The following is a 21,475-nucleotide window of genomic DNA, read 5'->3' on the forward strand; positions in this document are numbered from 1 at the left end:
TGGATTTTTTTTCTCCTGGAGAGTGATGGCTCCAAAGTTTGAAGGCACCTGGTTTAATGGTTTAGGTTGAGGTGAGTTTGGCAGTCGGCTGGTGAAGTGGCTGCGTATCCATTACTGCGGTACCAACAAATGTGAGGGATGGAACGGCAGCATTTGCAGGCAGCGAATTTGATTTGCAATAGTTAGAGTAAAATCTCTGGTAGCATCCGATGTCATTAAACACGCAGGAAGTCTGCTCGTCAATGTAACTTCAGCAGTGAGAAGCAGGAAAGGAACTGTACTTGCAACATTAACGGCGATTGCCTGTGTTTTTCTTTAAAAATTGAAGTACTGCATTTAATAGTGAGCTCGCAAGCGAAGCTCCTGAAGACAGATTGAGGCAAAGACAGTGACTCATCGTGAAGGTTATTAATATTTCAGACTATTCCCAATTTGCAGGGAGAATGAAGGTGAATTGGCTTAAGGGCAATGGGCTGTGGAGCACTTTGTTGTAAAGGTAAGATGTTATTTGCCCTCAATTATTTTGAAGCGTTGAATAGTTCATTTAATCATAATTCCTATTTACTACAGCAATTTTTGTTTGCATGCATCTATGCTGTTGGCCATAATCTCATAATAGAAGTGGCAGCTCTTCTCAGTCCTTGGGAAAATGTGAGTTTTTCTTAAAATTGAAAGCTTTGTCCTTTATAATGCAACCTTGTTACACTTTCAAGTTCTCCATCCCTTTTGTCATCTTGACAATTCATCAAGGCAGCCCATGGTAACGCTACTAAATATAATTGAATTTTCTGTGTGGAGTTGTAACAAAAAGTTTTTTCAAAAAAAGCCATAATCGAAACCAGTTCTTTTATAAATGGTTAATTTGTTTTTGTAAATTGCATTATACAGTGTAGCTGTTAGGGCTACATTTTGTACTGAATTAAACAACGAGGGGACAAAGCCATTATAGAATTCAGTATTGAACAGGCTTTGACGCTATTAAGGTTATTGGCAAAAAACTAGGTTGAATGAGAATGAAAGGGGCACAGGAGATGCGCTCCTCTGATTTATGCATTAATGTCGTACATCATTAACAACACATCATTGTAGTTTTGTGACCACATTCCATTTCCAGAGGTTTTCACTTTCTGTGCATCTTGCAATACCAGTAAGAAAATCTTTTTAACCTCGCTTTCAATCTGAGCGACATTTCTGAGGAGTGAGAGAGCAGGGGCGAGGAGTGTGCATCTTCTCCAAAACTTGCCTCTGCTGACTTGACTAATGATCTCTCGGCACGGTACTGAGCCCCATTGGGTCAGACAGATCTCAGCTATGAATTCTCGGCTGTGGCAAGGTAACCTGTTCTCGGGTGGAGGATTAAACCTGGAGGTGACCTGAACTGAGCCTGTGGGAGGGCGTTTAGGACTTTCAAATCCTAATCACAATCAACTGCTCTTGTGTGGATGTTGGGTAAACACAGTTGTAATGTTGCCTGGTCATCAATCCATGTGCTGATCTGGCATGGAGAATGGGTTGGGTCTTAGGGCAGCACGGTGGCACAGTGGTTAGCTGTGCGGCCTCATGGCACCAGGGACACGGGTTCGATTCCAGCCTTGGGTGAAACCCTGTGTGGAGGTTGCACGTTCTCCCCTGTTTCCATGGGTTTCCTCCGGTTGCTCCAGTTACTTCCCACGGTCCAAAGATGTGTAGGTTAGGTTGATTGGCCATGCCTAACTGCCCCTGTCCCAATATGTATAGGTTAGAGGAATTATTAAAGTAAATACATGGGATAATGGGCTAAGGCTGGATATGAGTCAATGCAGACTCTATGGGCTGAATGGCCTCCTCCTGCACTGGAGAATGTTTGACACCGGGGATCTGTAAACTGGTGGCTCCCAGGGGCAGGAGGATACATATAGTGGGGAGGAGATTGAATAAGAAATCGTATTAACTTTAACCTGAATTTTTTGGGGTTTGGAGAGATTGAATTATCCAGGAGTGTGAATTCAGCAATTGTAATAAGAACACAGGAAGCATTTATTTGGCTTGAGTTCGGTTATGGGAATGGTAGCACAGTGGTTTTTGTCACTCAACGTGTAATTCAGAGCCCTGCAATAATGATCCAGAGACGGGAGCTCAAATCTCACCAAGGCAACTGGGGAGTTTAAATTCAATTAATTAAAGTCTGGATGAAAATGCTCATAATGGTAATCATGAAACAACTGGATTGTTGTAAAAATCCATCTGGTTCACTAATGTCCTTTTATGGAAGGAAATCTACCACCCTTACCTGGACTGCCTTGACTCTTAACTCCCCCACCCCCACTGAAACGGCCTAGCATGGCCCCCAGTGAAGGGCAGTGCGAATGAAGGATAAATACTGGCCTTGCCAGTAATGCTCACATCCTGTGAATGAAAACAAAACTGAAGGAGAAAAGATAATTCAAAAGAAGCAATTTTGAATTAAGCAGAGTAAGATATTTCTGGGCTGGAATTTAAACTCCAATTCTTAGCTGGAACCTTTACACGTCCCGCAAAGAGACAGCGGTGCACGTTTTGGTTGTGACATAGGAAAGATAATCTGACTGTGTACACAGAGGATATAAAGCACAGAAGCAGACTATTCAGTCCACGCTAGTGTTTATGCTCCACTTGAGCCTCCTTTCATCTTTTCCCATCTAAATGTAGCATTGTAACTCTATTCCCATCTTCCTCAAATATTTGTCTTGCTTCCCCTTAGAGGCATCTATACTATTCACTTCAGCCACTAGTTGTGGTAGAGAGTTCCACATTTTTAACATTCTTTGGTTAAAGAAGTTTATTTTGATTTCTCTGCTGGATTTCTTGGTGATTGACTTATGCTGAAGGCCTCATATTATGCTTATCCCCATAAGAGGAAATATTCTCTCTATTTGCACTCCATGTGGTGTAGGCTTGACTTCTAATGAGTTAACCAGAGTATAGAAATATAAGTGGTTATGTTACTGGTCTAAATTCAGAGGGTGAGAGTTCAAATTCCATCCTAGCGGTTTGAAAATTTGAATTATTCTGAAAAACACAAGCTCGCTTTAATAAAAAGTGACCCTGAGACTGTCAGGTTGTTGTCAAACACCCAGCATAGCTTCCTATAGGGAAGGGGGCATGTCATCTTTACCTAGGATAGGCCTAGACATGACTCCAGTCCTACACAATAAAGTGGCTAACTCTTAATTGCCGTCTGGCAAAGCCTCAAACTGGCTACGTTGGATAGAACGCTCATCGCCAGGATAACTAGAAGTCTTGGATCATAATGCTGGCCTTTGTAATAATGCCCACTTTCCAAGAATAAATGTTTTAAGAAAGGATGAGGCAATAATACCAACACTTTGTTAAGGTTACACAGGCTTGAGGAGGCTGAGAAAAACAAATAATATAGAAGAATGTATATATCAATGAAAAATAATTTAACTTTCTTCCCCAGCTTTAAACCATCTTTGTAAAACCATTTAGCAAACCCCAACATGAGGACCGAATGGCCATCTTCAATGCTATATGAATGTATGAGTCATCTTCCATTGTTTTTCCTAAGCCAAACTACTTAACGATGTATCTGTACCTGAACCAGATTGAGTTATCCTGGAGCAACTGACAGTCATGTTGACTTTAATGGAGAAATAGTTTGAAAATGTATATTGTTTGTTGAATTTGTGCTAATGCAGTGATTTCAGTGTTGAAAAGTGCATGGAGCTCCCTGATAGTGGCAAGATGTTTGATTTACAAATGTTTGGCATGGAGTCAACAGCTAATGGAATGATTATAATGTTCCTTCTGTTAAAGAGCTTCCTGTACAATCTAATAGCACATTCACCCAGTGATGACAAGCAGCCCTTTTCTAATGTTTGTGTTTATGAGTAACAGTGCAGGTGATGAAATAGTTCCTGTAGAATTTGGGAGCTATTATCATCCAAAATATGCTGCTCCCCACTGCGGGATTCTCATCTGAAGAGAGCAAAATAACTGTGAGAATACTGACTGGTCCGGCACCTCTTTGATTTTACAAATCTCATAGAAATCATAGAAATCATAGAATCATCATAGAAATCATAGAAACCCTACAGTGCAGAAGGAGGCCATTCGGCCCATCGAGTCTGCACTGACCACAATCCCACCCAGGCCCTACCCCCACATATTTACCCATTAATCCCTCTAACCTACGCATCCCAGGACTCTAAGGAGCAATTTTTAACCTGGCCAATCAACCTAACCCGCACATCTTTGGACTGTGGGAGGAAACCGGAGCACCCGGAGGAAACCCACGCAGACACGAGGAGAATGTGCAAACTCCAGACAGTGACCCGAGCCAGGAATCGAACCCGGGACCCTTGAGCTGTGAAGCAGCAGTGCTAACCACTGTGCTACCGTTCCCCCCCCCCCCAACTATTGCGCACCACAGCATTGCAGTCATTGAATTTGTGCAAAATTTGCTTTCCGCATCTCATCTTCATGTTCAAATCCCACCATGAACGGCCCTCTCCCAGTCTCTGTAACCTTCTCCAGCGCTACAACCCTCTGAGATTATTGCACAACTCTAGTTCTGGCCTCCTGTGCTTCCCAGATTTTAATCACGATTGGTGATCGGGGCCTTCAGCTGCCTGAGCCTGAGTTCTGGAATTCCCCTCCCCAAACCTCTTTACCCCCCTTTCTCCATGAAGATGCTGATTGAAACCTACCTCTTTGGCCAAGCTTTTGGTCACTGGTCCTAATATCTCCTTGTATGGCCCAGTGTCAGATTTTGTTTGATTACACTCCTGTGAAGAGCCTTGGAGTATTTTACTGTGTTATATTCAAGTTGGCCAAAGGAAGATCACAGAAATTACTCTGATCATAAATCAACTTCATCTTTACTTTAGGATTGCAAGTAACTTGATCAGATGTGGTTTTTAAAAAAAATCATTAAGGCTATAAACTACAGGCCTATTGACAGAATAGGACAGACCAGGAGTCCTGCCTGCAAGATTTTTTTTTATTATTCATCCATGGGATATAGTTGCCACTGGCGAGGCCAATATTTATTGCCCTTGCGAGGGGTGGTGGTGATTTGCTGTCTTGAACTGCTATAGTTCATGTGGTGTAGATATTGGGGAATGATTTCCAAAATTGTGAGCCAGCAACAGCAAAGGAACAGTAATTATAGTTCCAGGACAGTGTCTGACTTGGAGGGAAACTTGGTGGTGGTGTTACCATACTCCTCCTGCCCTAGCTGATAAGAGGTCACAGGATTGGAAGATGTTGTTAAAGGAGCATCGTCCAGATAGTACATGCTGCTGCAACTGAGCACTGGTGTGGAGGGAGGTTTAAAATAGCGGATGGGGTACCAATGAAACGTGCTGCTTTGTCCTGGATGGTGCCAAGCTTGTTGAGTGTTGTTGGAGCAGCACTCATCCAGACAAATGGAGAATATTCCATCACAGTCCCAGCTTGTGCCTTCTGGATGGCAGACCAGCTTTGAGGAGTCAGGAGGTGAGTTACTTGCCAGAGTTTCCAGTCTCTGACCACACTTGTCGCCACAGTATTTATATGGCTGATTCAGTTAAGTTTCTGGACAATGGCAAGCCAGGATATTGATAGTGGGGATTCAGTGGTGGTAGCTACAACAACTTGCATCTAATAAGCAATTTTAACCTAATAAATTACCCCAAAGAGTTTCACAGGAATTTTATAAAACAATATTTGACACCAAACCACAAGAGATATTGAGGCAGATGTCCAAAAGCTTGGTCAAACATTTAGATTTGAGCAAATATTTTGAATGAGGAGAGGGAAGAAGAATGGGAAAGGAATCAGGGGAAGAATTGTTGAGCCTCGGACCCAGACAACATGAATGCACGGCCACCACTGTTGGGGCGATAAAAATCAGGAATGTTCCAGAAGCCCAAATTAAAGGAGAACAGACATCTTGCAAATTTGTCAGGCTGGAGAAGGTTACAGAGATCGGGAGGGACAAGATCATTTGTAAATAAGGGTGAGATTTCAAAATTGAAGCTTTATTATACCTTATAATGGAGGAAAGATCATTGATAAAGATGGTTGGACCTAAGATACCACCCTCAGGAACTCCTGCAGTAATGTCCTGGGGTTGAGATGATCGGCCTTGAACAGCCACAACCATCTTCTTTTATACTGGGATAAAGGCAAAATACTGCGGATGCTGGAATCTGAAACAAAAACAGAAAATGCTGGAGAAACTCAGCAGGTCTGACAGCATCTGTGGAGAGAGAAGAGAGCCAACGTTTCGAAGGGTCATCCTGATGCTGTCAGACCTGCTGAGTTTCTCCAGCATTTTCTGTTTTTGCGTCTTTTATAGCAGGTCTGACTCTTCACCAGTAAGAGAGTTTCTCCCTGGATTCCTGTTGACTTCAGTTTTGCTAAGGCTCTTTGATGCCACATTTGGTCAGATGCTGCTTTTATTTCAAGGGCAATTCTCCCCTCCCCTCCGGAATTCAGTTCTCTTGGCCATGTTTGGATCAAGGTTGTAATGAGGTCAGGAGCGGCGTGGTCCTTGCTGGAACCCAACCCAAGCATCAATGAGCAAATTATTGCCGAGTAAGTACTGCTCGATAGCAACTTCTATCACTTTGCTGATGATTGAGACTAGACTGATGGGGCAGTAAATGGCATTGTCATGTGGTGGTAAGGTTAGGGTAGGTGCTGGGCAGTTCTTCTTTACCTTGAGGATTGTGGACGTACGGAAGAAATTTCCAACCTATGTGAAGATTGCCAAATTTCTGATGCATCTTATTAAGGGCAGGTTCACATAACGTGGCCAATGCTACCACATGGACAAGTGTCGATCACAAAGGCAGTTGAAAGATTCTCCAGATATTTCTTGTCTCTGAATTGTTATGTTACCAACTCTGCTTGGATGTATTCCTGAAGGTTATTAGTCAAGTGCCAGGGTAATCCTGGAGGGTTGGTAACCCTGGTAACTAGCAATGGATTTCTAACCTACTTTTTTAGCCATTCCAAAGAGATCACACATTGTTTCTGGCAAATCACCAAAGACCCAATCGTCAATTCTTCAGGCATCACAGCCGTGTTGGGTAAGTTCAATGGACCCACTGGTCTCGTCGGCCAGTTAGTTTTAAAGCTGCCCCTTAAAAGGAACTTCTTTCTGTCTCTCACACACAGTATCAGAACTGCAAGAAGAAGGGAAAAATGCCATCAACTTGCCACTCAGTCCCATACCCATCGAGCTGGATCGGGAGGACACGATGTTGGGTAAGAGGCTCCTTTTTAAGTGGCCGAAATGTGCTAAATTGTATGTGTTGGTGATGTTTTGAGCACTGCTGTGGTTACTGTATAATTATTCACTTTCTAGAGGAAAATGAGGTTCGCACGATGCTTGATCCAAACTCAAGAAATGACCCCAAACTACTAGATCTGATGAGGGTAAGAACAGATTATGAAAACTTGCATTTCTACAGTGTTTTTGACAACCTCCAGACATTCCAGCAGCTACCCATCTGATAATGTACTGTATAAAGTGGTGGGATGAGGAAAGGTGGCAGTCAATTTGTGCACACAGAGATCCCACAGTAACAGTGACATAATCATCAGATATTCTGTTTCTTTGTGATGAAGGTTGAGGGGAAAAATATTGGCCAGGACAACTCATCTCACCTTTTCAGTTCAGCTCTCTTGTTCAGGTTTAGATCAAGGTTGCAATGAGATCTAGAACTGGGCGGGCCTGGTGGAACCAACACTGAGTGGGTAATTGCTTGGTAAGGGCCACGTGATAGCAATGTCAACCAACACCTTCCATAACTTTGTTGATGACCTAGAGTAGACTGATGGGGTGGTAATTGACCTGACCTGACTGCTTTTTGTGGACAGAACATACCTGGGCAAGTTTTCACATCATCAGGTAGATGCCAGTGTTGTAGCTGCAACAATGGATGGTCCATCTCGGCCCCCTCCAGAGGTCCCCAGCATCATAGATGCCAGTCATCAGCCAATTTGATTGACTCCACGTGATATCAAGAAATGGTTGGAGACTGGGTACTGCAAAGGCAGTGGACCCTAACAATATTCCAGCAATAATACTGTGATGACTTGTGCTCCAGAACTTGTAGTGCCCCTAGCCAAGCTATTCCAGTACAACTATAACTCCGGCATCTGGCAATATGGAAAATACCTGGGCAAGTTTTCACATCATCAGGTAGATGCCAGTGTTGTAGCTGCAACAATGGATGGTCCATCTCGGCCCCCTCGGAGCTGTGCTCCGAAAGCTTATGGTATTTGCTACCAAATAAACCTGTTGGACTTTAACCTGGTGTTGTGAGACTTCTTACTGTGCTTACCCCAGTCCAACGCCAGCATCTCCACAATATGGAAAATAGCCCAGGTATGTCCTGTACACAAAAAACAGGACACATCCAATCCAGCCAATTACTTCCCCATCAGTCTACTCTCATTCATCAGCAAAGTGATGGATGGTGTTTGCCAGTGACGCTATTAAGTGGCATTAATCAGTATTAATCAGGGCCACCTAGTTCCAGATTTAATTACAGCCTTGGTCCAAACATGGACAAAAGATTTGTGTGGTGGGAGCTAGATGTGCTATGAGTGACTGGCCTCAACATCAAGACAGCATTTGACCTAGTGTGGCATCAAGGAGCCCAAACAAAATTGAAGTAATTGGGAATTTCAACTTCTACCACCCTTTTAAAAAGGTGAATTTCTGATCTCAAAATGTTTTTTCTTTGTGTTTCCTCATATCGCCTCTGGTTCCTTTGCCAACCATCTTAACTTTGTGTGTCCCCTGTCCATTGTCCCTCTCATCACTGGAAACCATTTCTCCTTGCGATTGTGAACACCTTTTAAGCTCTGGATGTTCTGTGTGCCCAGGTTTTAATCGACTGGATCAATGATGAACTGGTAGAAGAGAGAATTATCGTGAAGGATTTGGCTGAAGATCTCTACGATGGACAAGTGCTGCAGAAGTTGTTTGGTAAGACTTCTCCAAGAGTTGGAAATCTCAAACTGCTGAAAGATTGCGCTCCAAATAAGAGGTCATAGAATCCTGCAGTGCAGAGGCCATTCAGCCTTTAAGTCTGCACCGACCACAATCGCACCCAAGCCCTATCCCCATAGCCCATGCATTCACCCTAGCTAATCCCCCTGACACTAAGGGGCAATTTAGCATGACCAATCTACCTAACTTGCACATCTTTGGACTCAGTTAAGTACTGCGGGATTTAGTAAGTTGTGACAAGGATCCGATGCAACTAAGGGCTGCCCTCAGAGAAACTACACCTCAGCATATTACAGTTGCAGCCATATTACAGCCACCTGTATTGCATTTTCATTACTCGTTTTATTTGTTCTTGGTGTATGTTGCCGCAGATTGTTTACCCTGTTGAGTGGGGTTATCTCTGTCATAAATGGGGGTCGGTGCTCCAGCTTCTCACCTTTTGCTGATGCCACACTTCAGTTGACGTTCCTGTTGGGGCTGGCCTTTATTGCCTCGGGTTGGTGATAGTGAGAGACCGCTTGCCTGACCATAAAGTAGCAGGCTTGACTGATTCAGAGGATCAGCCACATTATTGTGAGAGAGACTGGGGTCATGACTGGGCCCCAGACAGGCTAAGGGCAGCAGGGTTCCTTCCCTGAAAAGCATTCATGAATCAGTAGGGTTTTTAAATAGCAATCCAACAATGTTTTAAACGTTTTTTTAAAAAAGTTTATTAGTCACAACTAGGCTTACATTAACACTGCAATGAAGTTACTGTGAAATTCCCCTAGTTATGTTATAGTTGCTTTTACTGAGACTAGCTTTTCTTTCCAGAATTCTTTAATGTACGTTCTCAAAGGGGTGGCACGGTGGCACAGTGGTTAGCACTGCTGCCACACACGCCAGGGACCCAGGTTCGATTCTTGTCTTGGGTGACTGTGGAGTTTGCACGTTTTCCCCGTGTCTGCATGGGTTTCCTCCGGGTGCTCCGGTTTCCTCCCACAATCCAAAGATATGTCGGTTAGATGAATTGGCAATGCTACATTGCCCCTTAGTGTCCAAAGATGTGTCGGTTAGGTGGATTAGTCATGGTAAATGTGCAGGGTTATGGGAATAAGGTGGGGGCGTGGGTCTGTGTAAAATGCTCTTTCGGAAAGTTGGTGCAGACTTGATGGGCTGAATGGCCTCCTTCTGCACTGTGGGAACCAGCCATGGTGGGATTTGAACTCTCATAGTCGTCTAGCTCTCTAGATTAGTAGTTTAGTAATAGAACCATTAAAGGATTGGTGGAGTAGAACTTGCATGGGAACACCTGGGTGTTCCCCTGTGTGTACTGCCCTTGTACTTTGTAGGTGATAAGAGGTCTCAGGTTTGGGAGGTGCTGTCAAGGGAGGATTGGTGAGTTACTGCCGTGCATCTTGTAGATGATGCACCATTTGTGTCCAACTGAGGAACTCTTGCTGCTGTATTTCTGCCAACCAGACCAAGAGTCCAAACAGAGTAATTTAGTTTGTGTCTCCTTGTATTTCCTGAAAAAGAAAGGATAACAATGATGAATCACAGCGACACAAGGATAGGATGCCATCAGTAATCATCATTAAAACTAACCTTAAATGTACAACTGTACTAAAACCAATTCTTAGATTTTGCGTTGTATGCAGAGAAGGTCAAGAGGAGATTTAATAGAGGTGATCAGAATTATGAGGCCTTTTGACCCGAATGAATAAGGGGAATCTGTTTCCAGTGGTGCCAGGGTCATTAACCAGAGGAGACAAATTTAAGATAATTGGCAAGAGAACCAGGGGAGGATGAGAATTTCAGCACAGTATATTGTCGTGATCTGGATCATGCTGCCTGAAAGGGCAGGGGACGCAGATTCAATAGTGAATTTGAAAAGGGAATTGGATAAATACTTTCAAATGAAAACGTTTATAGGGCTGTAGGGAAAGCGCAGGGGGGAGTGGAATTAATTTTTAGCTCTTTCAAAAAGCTGGAATGGACACAATGTGCTGATCGACCACTATTGGTACTGTAAGTACCTATGTTCCTTCTGCAGAGAAACCCATTTTATGTTCTTCTGTGCTTTTTCATATGCTAAAGTTAACCAGCAGGGGAAAATGTTCCTACGTTATAATCGCCACTCCATTCTCTTCCACCTTATTTAGTAATTACCTTAAAAATATGCTTTGTGGTAATTTTTACCTCTCCTGGCCATGTACATCATGATGTCTGTCATTTATCTATTGTCAATGATGTACTTTGGCCAGATCATGAGTAATTTGTGAAGGACTCTCAGCTGTTTCACTTGCTTTTAAAGAAAATCCTTTCAGAGCTTCTGGTTCTTTAAACGATGCTGATTTTCTTCAGAGGTATTTTTAGATTGTCATTTGGTGGTACAGAACCTGAGTAATGCTGCAAAAGACATATATTGTCAAAACTTTTCATCTTGCACTCATCAGGACAAGAACATGAACAACAACTTTATACTTTATGTGAAGAGAGCTGATGGATTAGAAAGTGGACTCTAATTGGTACAGGTGTTACCATGGAAAATGTACCAGTTGATGTGACCGGCAATTAATTGCCAAACGTTGTTTTGAAATTTAAACCAGGCAGCTTGATTCTGATTGGTCAAGGCAAGGGCAGCATATTGGTTAACATTGCTGCCTCACAGCACCAGGGACCCGGGTTTAATTCCAACCTTGGGCGACTGTGTGGAGTTTGCACGTTTTCCCCATGTCTGTGTGGGTTTCCTCTGGGTGCTCTAGTTTCCTCCCACAGTCCAATGATATGCAGGTCAAATTGATTGGCCATGCTAAATTGCTCTTTGATGTCCTAAGATGTGTAGGTTAGGAGGATGAGCAGGGTAAATACTTGGGGTTATGGGATAGGGCCTGGATAAGATACTCAGTGTAGACCCAATGGGCCGAATGGCCGCCTTCTGCACTGTCAGGATTCTATGATTGCCCCGTGGAATAAACCAGCAAATGGCTGTCACTCACTTTGTTTGGCTCAAAGAGGCGCAATATTTGTACATGTTCTTTCTATCTGCAAAGAACAGGGTGCTGCGTATTAATAGTGTAGCTTCCAGTACAGGCAAATATGCCACAACTGCCAGTGCAACTGATAATCTTCAATTGGTTGTCAGCATGATTTTTAGCAGATTCTTTAGCAAATGTTGTCCAATCGTGGAATCGCATCTAAAATGTTGCAACCATGGGCTAGGTGGGTATGGTCTGTACTTGGTCCGTTACGAACAGCCGAAGGGACATGCCATTTGATACGATCCATCAGTCTTTGAAGCATACAGCCTAGATACCTGGCATCACACTGGCACTGAAATTCATATACCACATTACCCAATTTTGGCTTAACAGTAGCATCCATTTGTGGTGAATACCTAGCGGCAGCGTGAAAACTGTTGCTCAATTTTTCTTAGGTTCTTAATACAGGATCATCTTTACACTTTATATAAAAATTTGAGGTTTGTTGTACTTCAAGGTGTGACCCATTGTCCTGTGCAGCTCTTTGTAAGAATTGTTGGTCCCACTCCTCTGCTCTTCCCCAGAGCTGTGATGAACGTTTTCCCTTCATAGCAGCACGGTAGTACAGTGGTTAGCACTGCTGCCCCACAGCACACGGACGCAGGTTCAATTCTGGCCTTGGATGACTGTCTGTGTGGAGATTGCACATTCCTCCTGTATCTGCATGGGTTTCCTCCGGGTGCTCCGGTTTCCTCCTACAGTCCAAAGATGAATCCACTAGGGTAGGTGGATTGGCCATGGTAAATTGCCCCTTCGTGCCCCAAAATGTGTAGATTCGATGGATTAGCTTTGGGAAATGTGTGGAGGCAATGGGAATAGAGCTGGGGAGAGGGCCTGGGTAAGATAGCATCTCCACATCATAAGATAGTGTTGTCAGAGAGTCAGTGCAGACTCGATGGGTCGAATGGCCTCTTCTGCACTGTAGGAATTCTATGATTCTATTCTAAATTCAAGTATTTATCCAGTTCCCTTTTGAAACTTGTCATTGAATCTGCTTCCACTGCCTTTTCTGATCACAACAACTCGCTGATTTAAAAAGTTGTCATCTCTCCCTCTCTTGTTCTTTTATGTGAAAAAACAGTGAAAAAGAAAATGAGAGAATGGCAGACAATTCTTGAAGTCTTGGAATTTTACAAGCATCTTACAATCTGCCAACTTCACTTGCATTGAAACAGTGTCTGTTAGTGGGAGTTGGGTTTTGAGAGACAGGTAGAGCTAAACATTGTTGCATCTTGTGAAAGGATACAATTGTCTGTCACCTGATCCACTGCTCCTGAGGGAGGTCGGAGGATAAAGTTCAAAGTTTATTTATTAGTGTCACAAGTAAGGCTTACATTAACACCGCAGTGAAGTTACTGTGAAATTCCCCTTGTCGCCACAGTCCGGCGCCTGTTGGGTCAATGCACCTAACCAGCACGTCTTTCTGACTGCGGGAGGAAACCCACGCAGACACAGGGAGAAGGTACAAACTCCACACAGACAGTGACCCAAGCCGGGAATCGAACCCAGGTCCCTGGCACTGTGAGGCAGCAGTGCTAACCACTGTGCCACCATGCCGGATGTTGGAATCAGCAGCGCCAGTATCCTTAGTTTCTGATATGGGTTCAAGATCTCATTGCAAGGTATCAAGTGAAGATGGAGGGTGAAACAGGAGAGTGAATAATAAACAATATAGGAAAAATACACACACCTGGTATTCGAGTCCATAAAATCATACAACACAGGAGGCCATTTATCCCACTGTGCCTGTGCCTGCTCTTTGAAATTCTTCTACAAGTAGTTGAAGTGCAGTTTACTCTTTCCCCATTACCCTGCACAGTTTCTCAGGTATGTACCTATTTCCCTTTTGGTCACTTTGCAGACCCACTGAAGCCTGGGCACAAGGATCTGTGTAGAGTACAGTCTGCAATAAATCTGAACGTTGCTGTTTGGGAGAGCCAGTAAATTCTGGAAAATGAAGTTATCTGTTGTCACTGACAGTGCGCATTAATGCAAAATCCAGGCTTGGATTGTAGAGAGTTTCAGCTATTTCTGACCAGTTGTACTCTTTTTTTTTTCTGGAATCCTCATTTGTCCCACGAGCAAGGAAACCTGAAGCACAACTGAATGGAAAATTAATTAGAAACTGCGTTGAATATGGCATTGCTTTCCAAGCCATCACTTTATGGAGGAGAAGTACTGGCTCAGTCTTCTGTGCTGTGTTATTTTCAGTTTCACACAAGTAAGCACATACACCTGGAAGGGGAAAGATGAGAGCAGGCAGTTTTATTGGTGATTATCCAACTTGTCAGAATCCAGCCACTGTTGTCGAGGTTGGGCTTCATTTAGATTGATGTGTCTCCCACCAGTAATGATGGATTCATTAATACAAGACTTCATTAGATGGAGATTAACCACTGTGTAATCTAGTGCATGCACTTTTGCTGCTGTGGAGTACCTTGCTGGGATCTTTCTGTGTAAATCCCACGCCCCAGATTTAAATGGAGATAAGAGTAAAGCTGAAGCAAAGGATTGACTCGGGTTTCTACAGATCCTTTCGTGACCTCAGGACATGACTGAGCACTTCACTGCTAATGAACTTTTTGAAGGATTCTAATGTAGAATCGTGGGAGTCAATTTGCACAGGGTAAGGTCGCACAAATGCTAACAAGGTAAATGAGCAAATCTTTTTTTCAGAAGTAGATTGAGAAATGAATATTGGCCAGTACACATGGAACAACGTCACAGCTATTCTTTGACACAGTGTCATGGGATCTTTTACATCCACTTAAATTGGAAGCATTTAATTGACTGGGAAGTGCTTTGGGACATCCCATGGATCATGAAACATGCCATGGAAATGCAAATCTTTTTTTTGTTCATGAAGCGACATAACATTCCTAAACTTGCGTCGTCTGACTAAACATGGAGACCGTCATGGAAGATTAGCCCTCCCAAATCGGATTCTGCATTTTAAAATATAGATCCAGAGAAGAGAGACAAAGCTAGTTATTCGATGCTGATTTTCTGGGTGGTGATGAAATTTACAAGCACCTTCCCAAATGCCCAACCTCCCTAACTTTCAGCAACTGAACACTAATTGACTTCAGCATTTACAGCAAGTAGACTGCGTGGCATTAAAAGGTACAATCGTAGCTTCACCTTAGCAACAGAATAATAGCCATTTCCATATAATGCCTCATAAAAGAGTGTATCCGACTCACCAGGAACAATGCTATGGAAGATTGGCTGGTCATATAAAATACCCTGTTCAACACAGACATGATGTGGAGATGCCAGCGTTGGACTGGGGTTAAGCAGAGTAAGAAGTCTCACAACACCAGGTTAAAGTCCGACAGGTTTATTTGGTAGCACAAGCTTTCGGAGTGTCACTCCTTCTTCAGGTGAGTGAGGAGTTGTGTTCACAAACAGGGCATATATAGACACAAACTCAATTTACAAAATAATGGTTGGAATGCGGGTCTTGACAGGTAATCAAGTCTTTACAGGTGCAGACAATGTGAGTGGAGAGAGGGTTAAGCACAGGTTAAAGAGGTGTGAATTGTCTCCAGCCAGAACAGTTAGTGAGATTTTGCAAGTCCAGGCAAGTCGTGGGGGTTACAGATAGTGTGACATGAACCCAAGATCCCGGTTGAGGCTGTCCTCATGTGTGCGGAACTTGGTTATCAGTTTCTGCTCAGCGATTCTGTGTTGTCGTGTGTCGTGAAGGCCGACTTGGAGAACGCTTACCCGAAGATCAAAGGCTGAATGCCGTGACTGCTGAAGTGTTCCCCGACAGGAAGAGAACACTCCTGCATGGCTGGGAGGGAACTTGTGTCCTTTACAACAGAATATAAAAGTGTTGTCAGCAGGACTCCATGCAAAGGACATCTATCTGCATTATGCATGTGTTTGAACTGTTTTATTTCCTATCTTAATACTAACAATTCCTGGATTCACACATTGTCGCTGGGGTCTGATGTTTGAGTTTTCACGTGGCGATCTGGTTTTACGATTCCTAGGGCAGACATGGCTTTGACTCAAATAAAAACTTGTGTTTCCTCTAGACTCAACTATTTCAACATTCTGGTCAAGCTCCCATCTTCCAAAATCTATAAGCTTGACCGTATTCAAAATTACCCCAGCCTGTGTCCTTACTTGCACCAAGTTTCATTCATCTATCTCCCACCATACTTGCTGACTTGATTTGACTCCCAGTCTGGCAATGCTTCAGCTTTAAATTTCTCATCCTTGCTGTCAATTCTCTCCATGATCTCGCTCTCCTGATCTCTGTAATCTCCCTCTTCTGAACAACCTTCCGCCCGCCATCCAATTCTGGTCCCTTGTCTATCCCCGAATTTAATTGCTTTGCCATTGGTTGTTTAGGCCCAAAGCCTCTGGCCTTCTCTAAGCCGCTCTGTTTCTGTCGCCTCCTTTTAAGACACTTATTTTTCTTTTGCCTGACAAATGCTTAAAGGGCCTTGGGAAGTTTTACTATGTTAATAGTGCTTTATTGTTCTCGAAAGTAACAAATTGGCCTGGTTGCTTTTCACAGAGAAACTTGAGGGTGAGAAGCTAAACGTAGCTGAAGTGACACAGTCGGAAATTGCCCAGAAACAGAAACTGCAGACTGTTCTGGAAAAAATCAACGAAACACTTAAGCTGCCACCCAGAAACATCAAGTGGACGATTGACAGTAAGTTTGATTTTGAGCAGAGTAGAATTGGCATCACTAAAATTAATAAATGTCCTTTGGCTAAGGTCTTAAACTGAGGCCCCACATTCCCCAAAAAGAGTTCACATCCAATATTTCAAAGCAAAACAGCAGGGTTCTTGTCGTCACCCGACTCAATCCCTCGACCAACATCACTTGTGTTAAAACCAGCTGGTCATTATTGCATTGTTGTTTGTGTGACCTCACTGCGCACAAATTGGCTGCTGCATTTCCAATATTACAACAGTGGTTATGCTTCAAATGTACATTAGTGGCTTTCAAACTTTGGGGATAGGACCGTATAAATGCAAATTCTTTCCTACTTTGTCCAAATCTTTTGTCCTATTGAGCCACGGTTACATAAAATGGGATCCATATGAAGAATTGTAATAAAAACCACCAGATGCAAAGTTTTTATTTATTAGTGTCACAAGTAGGTTTACATTAACACTGCAATTAAGTTAGTGTGAAAATTCCCTTGTTGCCACACTCCAGAGCCTGTTCAGGAACACTGAGGGAGACTTTAGCATGATCAATGCAGCTAACCAGCACGTCTTTCGGACTGTGGGAGGAAACCGGAGCAGCCAGAGGAAACCCATGCAGACACGGGGAGAACATGCAAACTCTACAGACAGTACCCAAGCTGGGAATCGAACCCGGGTCCCTGGCACTGTGAGGCAGCAGTGCTATCCCTTGTGCAACTGTGCAAGGAGCAACAGGAAAGGAATTGCATCAGTGTTTTTTTTTCTGGGAAAAAATTGTCATTCACAATTCAAGTATACCTTCCCATGAGAAGGGAAATTATCCATTTTGATTGGAAGAATGGTGAAGCAGAATTTTTTTAAATGGTGGCAATGGATAAGACTGTGCTAGATGGAGTTCAATGTGGGAATGTACAAGACTATCTACTCTGGATATGAGAAGAACAAATCGGAATATTTTGGGAATGGTGAGAAGTGAGGAACTGTGGCGGAGAAAAGGTTTTACTGAGAGCTAGTCCAGTGGACGTACACATCAGCAGACCAAGGACAGATAAGTGAGATGCTGAGCATTTGGGATGAAAGTTCCTGGAATCCAAGCAGTGTTGGCAACTTTAACGCACGCACACACATACATGCAAGTACAGGTATGTCGAAGTACACACACCTACTCTACAGTACAAGCCTCTTCAAAACCAACTGACTTTATATTCTTTGTGCATTGCGGTAGAAAGAAAATAACAAATTTGAAATCTGAAGCAAAACCATGCACTGTATCAGTCAGCACTGCAGCAGAGCTGTATCAGTCAGCACTCACAGTTCACGTTCTGAGGTTGAAGTCCAGTTGCCAGAACCAGTAAAAGACTTGAGGCAAATTTTCACATTTTATATGATGATTTATGGATCTGCTTTTATATCCAGAACTTCCAGTTTTTATTTTCTCCTGTGAATGCCTTTCATTATAACCATTCCCCTCAGTGCACGTGTGTGTGCGTGCGCGCACGCCTGTATTTATAGTGTGCGTGCTTGTGTGTTCCTAGTTAATGTTATCTCTTCATACACATCTCTCGATCAAACTATCCAACTGCCTCTGTCACAAACAATTGATCTGCAGAGCAGGAAAGACAAATGGAGATTCTGATAAGACCACGTTGAGGTAGATCGAACATGCATTACCGAGCTATCTCTACGCAACAAGTGGGGCAAGATTTTTTCAGTCACACTCAACTACTTGGCTTGTAAATCACGTCTGATTTACACTGAGGGAAACAATTGGTCAACATACTGGAAAAGCTGACCAGAGACGAGTTGTCACTCATGGTTAAGCCCTTCTATTCAACAGTTGCCAACTTTATCCTTCTACAGAACTTCCTCCTTATCGCTGAGGGAATACTGCTTGGCAGGTTGTAGAGAAAATTCATCCCTGATGCTCTTGGATTTATTACAGTCAGAGTCTCTCCCCTTCAACGTTGGTGAGGTGGAATTAAGTACAGAGCCTTCCAACAGCTGGAGATGGGCTCAAACCCAGTCGTCCTGTGTTAATGCCAGCGAGGAAGAGCGGCTGTCACATTCTTCAACAATCTGGGGACATTGTGCAGAAGCAAAGTCTTCTCTAGCCGTTCTCCTGACTGTAAAGTGTCTTCTCGCAGATTCCTGTAATCTTGCTCCTTGTGTGCAGAGATCCAGTTGAGCAGCACACCAGTCACTCAAGAAGCCACATTTCCACACACTGGACAATAATGTAACCTTAAAATGTGAGTTAGGCCATTCGGGTGAAGTCTGCAAGTACTTATTCACACAAAGAGTAGTGAAAATCTGAAACTCGCCACCCGACAAAAGCTGTTGCGACTGAGGGTCACTTGAACATTTTGAAACTATAATTGATAGATTTTTGTTTGGTAAGAGTTACAGGATCCAGTTGGGTAAAATTGATTTTGGGCGGCACAGTGGTTAGCACTGCTGCTTCACAGTGCCAGGGACCTGGGTTCGATTCCCGGCTTGGGTCACCATCTGTGCAAAGTCTGTACCTTCTCTCCGTGTCTGCGTGGGTTTCCTCCGGGTGCTCCCGTTTCCTCCCACAGTCTGAAAAATGTGCTGGTTAGGTGCATTGGCCATGCTAAATTCTCCCTCAGTGTACCTGAACAGGTGCCGGAGTGTGGTGACGAGGGGGTTTTCACAATAACTTCAGTGCAGTGTTAATGTAAGTCTACTTGTAAGACTAATAAATAAACTTTAAATGTGTTCGGATGCAGATTAGCCAAGATCTAACCGAATAATGGCATAGGCTGAAGGGGCTGAATGTCCTCCCCCCATTACTATGTTCCACATCAGGTCCCCAGTTCTTTCCTGGCAACCGTTTGGCAGATTTGTTACGTTTTCCTTATTCCATTCACTTTCATCTGCATAATATGGTGCTGAGAAGATCAAGTTGTGCGTTTGAGAAGCTTACACAGCAATGGGAACAGAGCATGAGGGACTAATTAGGTAGCTCCTTCAAAGAACCACCACAGGCAAATTGCCTGAATGGCCTCCTCCTGTGCAGTTACAGGGAAAAGTATACTTGTGTAGGTAAATGTCAGAATCATAGAAGGTTATAGAGAAAGTTTTGTTTAATTGAGTGGACTGCAATTTTTTTTCTTTATTCTTCATGGGATCTGGGCATTACTGGCCAGCATTTGTTGACCATCCCCAACTGTCCTTGGAACTGAATATCTTGCTAGGCCATTGCGGAGGGCAGTTAAGAATCAAGCAAATTGCTGTGGATCTGGATACGCATGTAGGTCTGATTTCCTTCCCTAAATCATCTTGGTAAACCAGGTGGACTATGATCGCTGATAGTTTAGTGGTCACCATACTGAGACCAACTTTATGTTCCAGATTTATTAATTGAAGTTAAATTCCACTAGCTGCCATAGTGGGATTTGAACCCATTTTCTAAAGGTATTTGCCTGGGCCTCTGGATCAGTCCTTCAGGGACATGACCACTTCACCTGCCCTTTCAATCATTGCAATATTTGTCTTAAAGGAAGAAAAAAAGGCACGTGTTGCTACAGTATCTTTCCCTGCTCAAGACATTCACTTCTGTAATGTAAGAAGCACAGCAGCCAGTTTGAACATAGCAAACTGAACAAAACATCCTGGCAAGGCACAAGGGAAACCTCACCTGTGCTGCTGCTTATAGCGCAGAGAGACCTTTGCATGAGATGGAAGAAAGGGCTTTGGTTTAAAGTCTCAGACAGCCACTCTGGCTGCATCAACTTGATTTTGTGCTCACGTCTTTGGAGTGAGACTTGAACCCACAAACATCTGACATTGAAGCGAGGGAGCGAACCACTTGAGTTGTGTGAAATTTCTCCAGTTACTTTCAAGAAGATCCTAGCCATTTCAGATACATGTATCCATCTTTCTCAAAAGTAGTGGACAACATAATTTCACAGGGACCTGTTGGTTACTAATATCACACAGAATAATTTCAATACATCTGGGTCTCTGTTGAGCAATTCACTTCTCCTGCATAAATTGGAGAGATGATTCTATTTGTCTGGTCCTGGGTCCAAGCATTTTTTGACTCTGCGTATATTTTATTTGATGTCTGTAATTGATCCGTATATATTTTTTAATGTCTGCAATTGATCCAATTGTAGAAGCTGTATGATTTTCTGATGCAAGATTTCTCATCTGCTCAAAAGCTTGAGTGTGAGACAGCTGCTCTTACTGTTTAACATACTGGAGTGTTGACCAACTATGTGTAGTGTCCTTTATTGAGCTGCGGTGTGAGATGAGGTGCTGTTAACTTGTGTCTTTGTGGTTTTTGAGGTGTTCATATGAAGAGTCTGGTGGCCATTCTCCATCTGTTGGTTGCGGTTTCCCAATATTTCAGGGCACCGATTCGACTCCCAGATCACGTCTCTGTTCAAGTGGTGGTTGTCCAGGTAAATGGCACAGGAAAAGAAATCTCGGGGCAGTGTCCACGTTTAATATTGATATACAGTTGCCCTGGGAAGTTTCTGAAACGGAGTGAAAATGAGATGAATATGCGTCGCATAAGGGTTGAGTTTAAGTTCTGGCAACAGCAGAAAGCATCTGGAAAATGAATAGGCCAACCATTAGATAACGCGAATCAAGCGATCAATCAGATGCTGCCATTGCCAATGTTATAATCAGCGTTGCAACATATACATTTTAATCCATTCATACGGGATCAGTGAAAGTGTGTATCAAAGACGAAAATGAAAAATAACTTGTAGATAACACTTTTTTAATAAAAAGAACACGAGTAACAGTATTT

General features: G+C 43.2%; 1 protein-coding gene across 1 annotated transcript in view; it reads left to right on the forward strand.

The window, feature by feature from the left end:
* The window catches only part of parvaa (parvin, alpha a), a 94,063-nt gene that overhangs the window by 52,824 nt on the left and 19,764 nt on the right, over positions 1-21,475 (forward strand). The window contains exons 2-6 of the mRNA XM_078220876.1: positions 7,147-7,236; positions 7,337-7,407; positions 8,866-8,968; positions 16,550-16,690; positions 21,004-21,119. Coding sequence (XP_078077002.1) covers positions 7,147-7,236; positions 7,337-7,407; positions 8,866-8,968; positions 16,550-16,690; positions 21,004-21,119 — 521 coding nt within the window. The remainder of the gene's footprint in view (positions 1-7,146; positions 7,237-7,336; positions 7,408-8,865; positions 8,969-16,549; positions 16,691-21,003; positions 21,120-21,475) is intronic.

The sequence above is a fragment of the Mustelus asterias genome, chromosome 9 (genome assembly GCF_964213995.1).
Source record: "Mustelus asterias chromosome 9, sMusAst1.hap1.1, whole genome shotgun sequence".
Taxonomy (NCBI): Eukaryota; Metazoa; Chordata; class Chondrichthyes; order Carcharhiniformes; family Triakidae; genus Mustelus; species Mustelus asterias.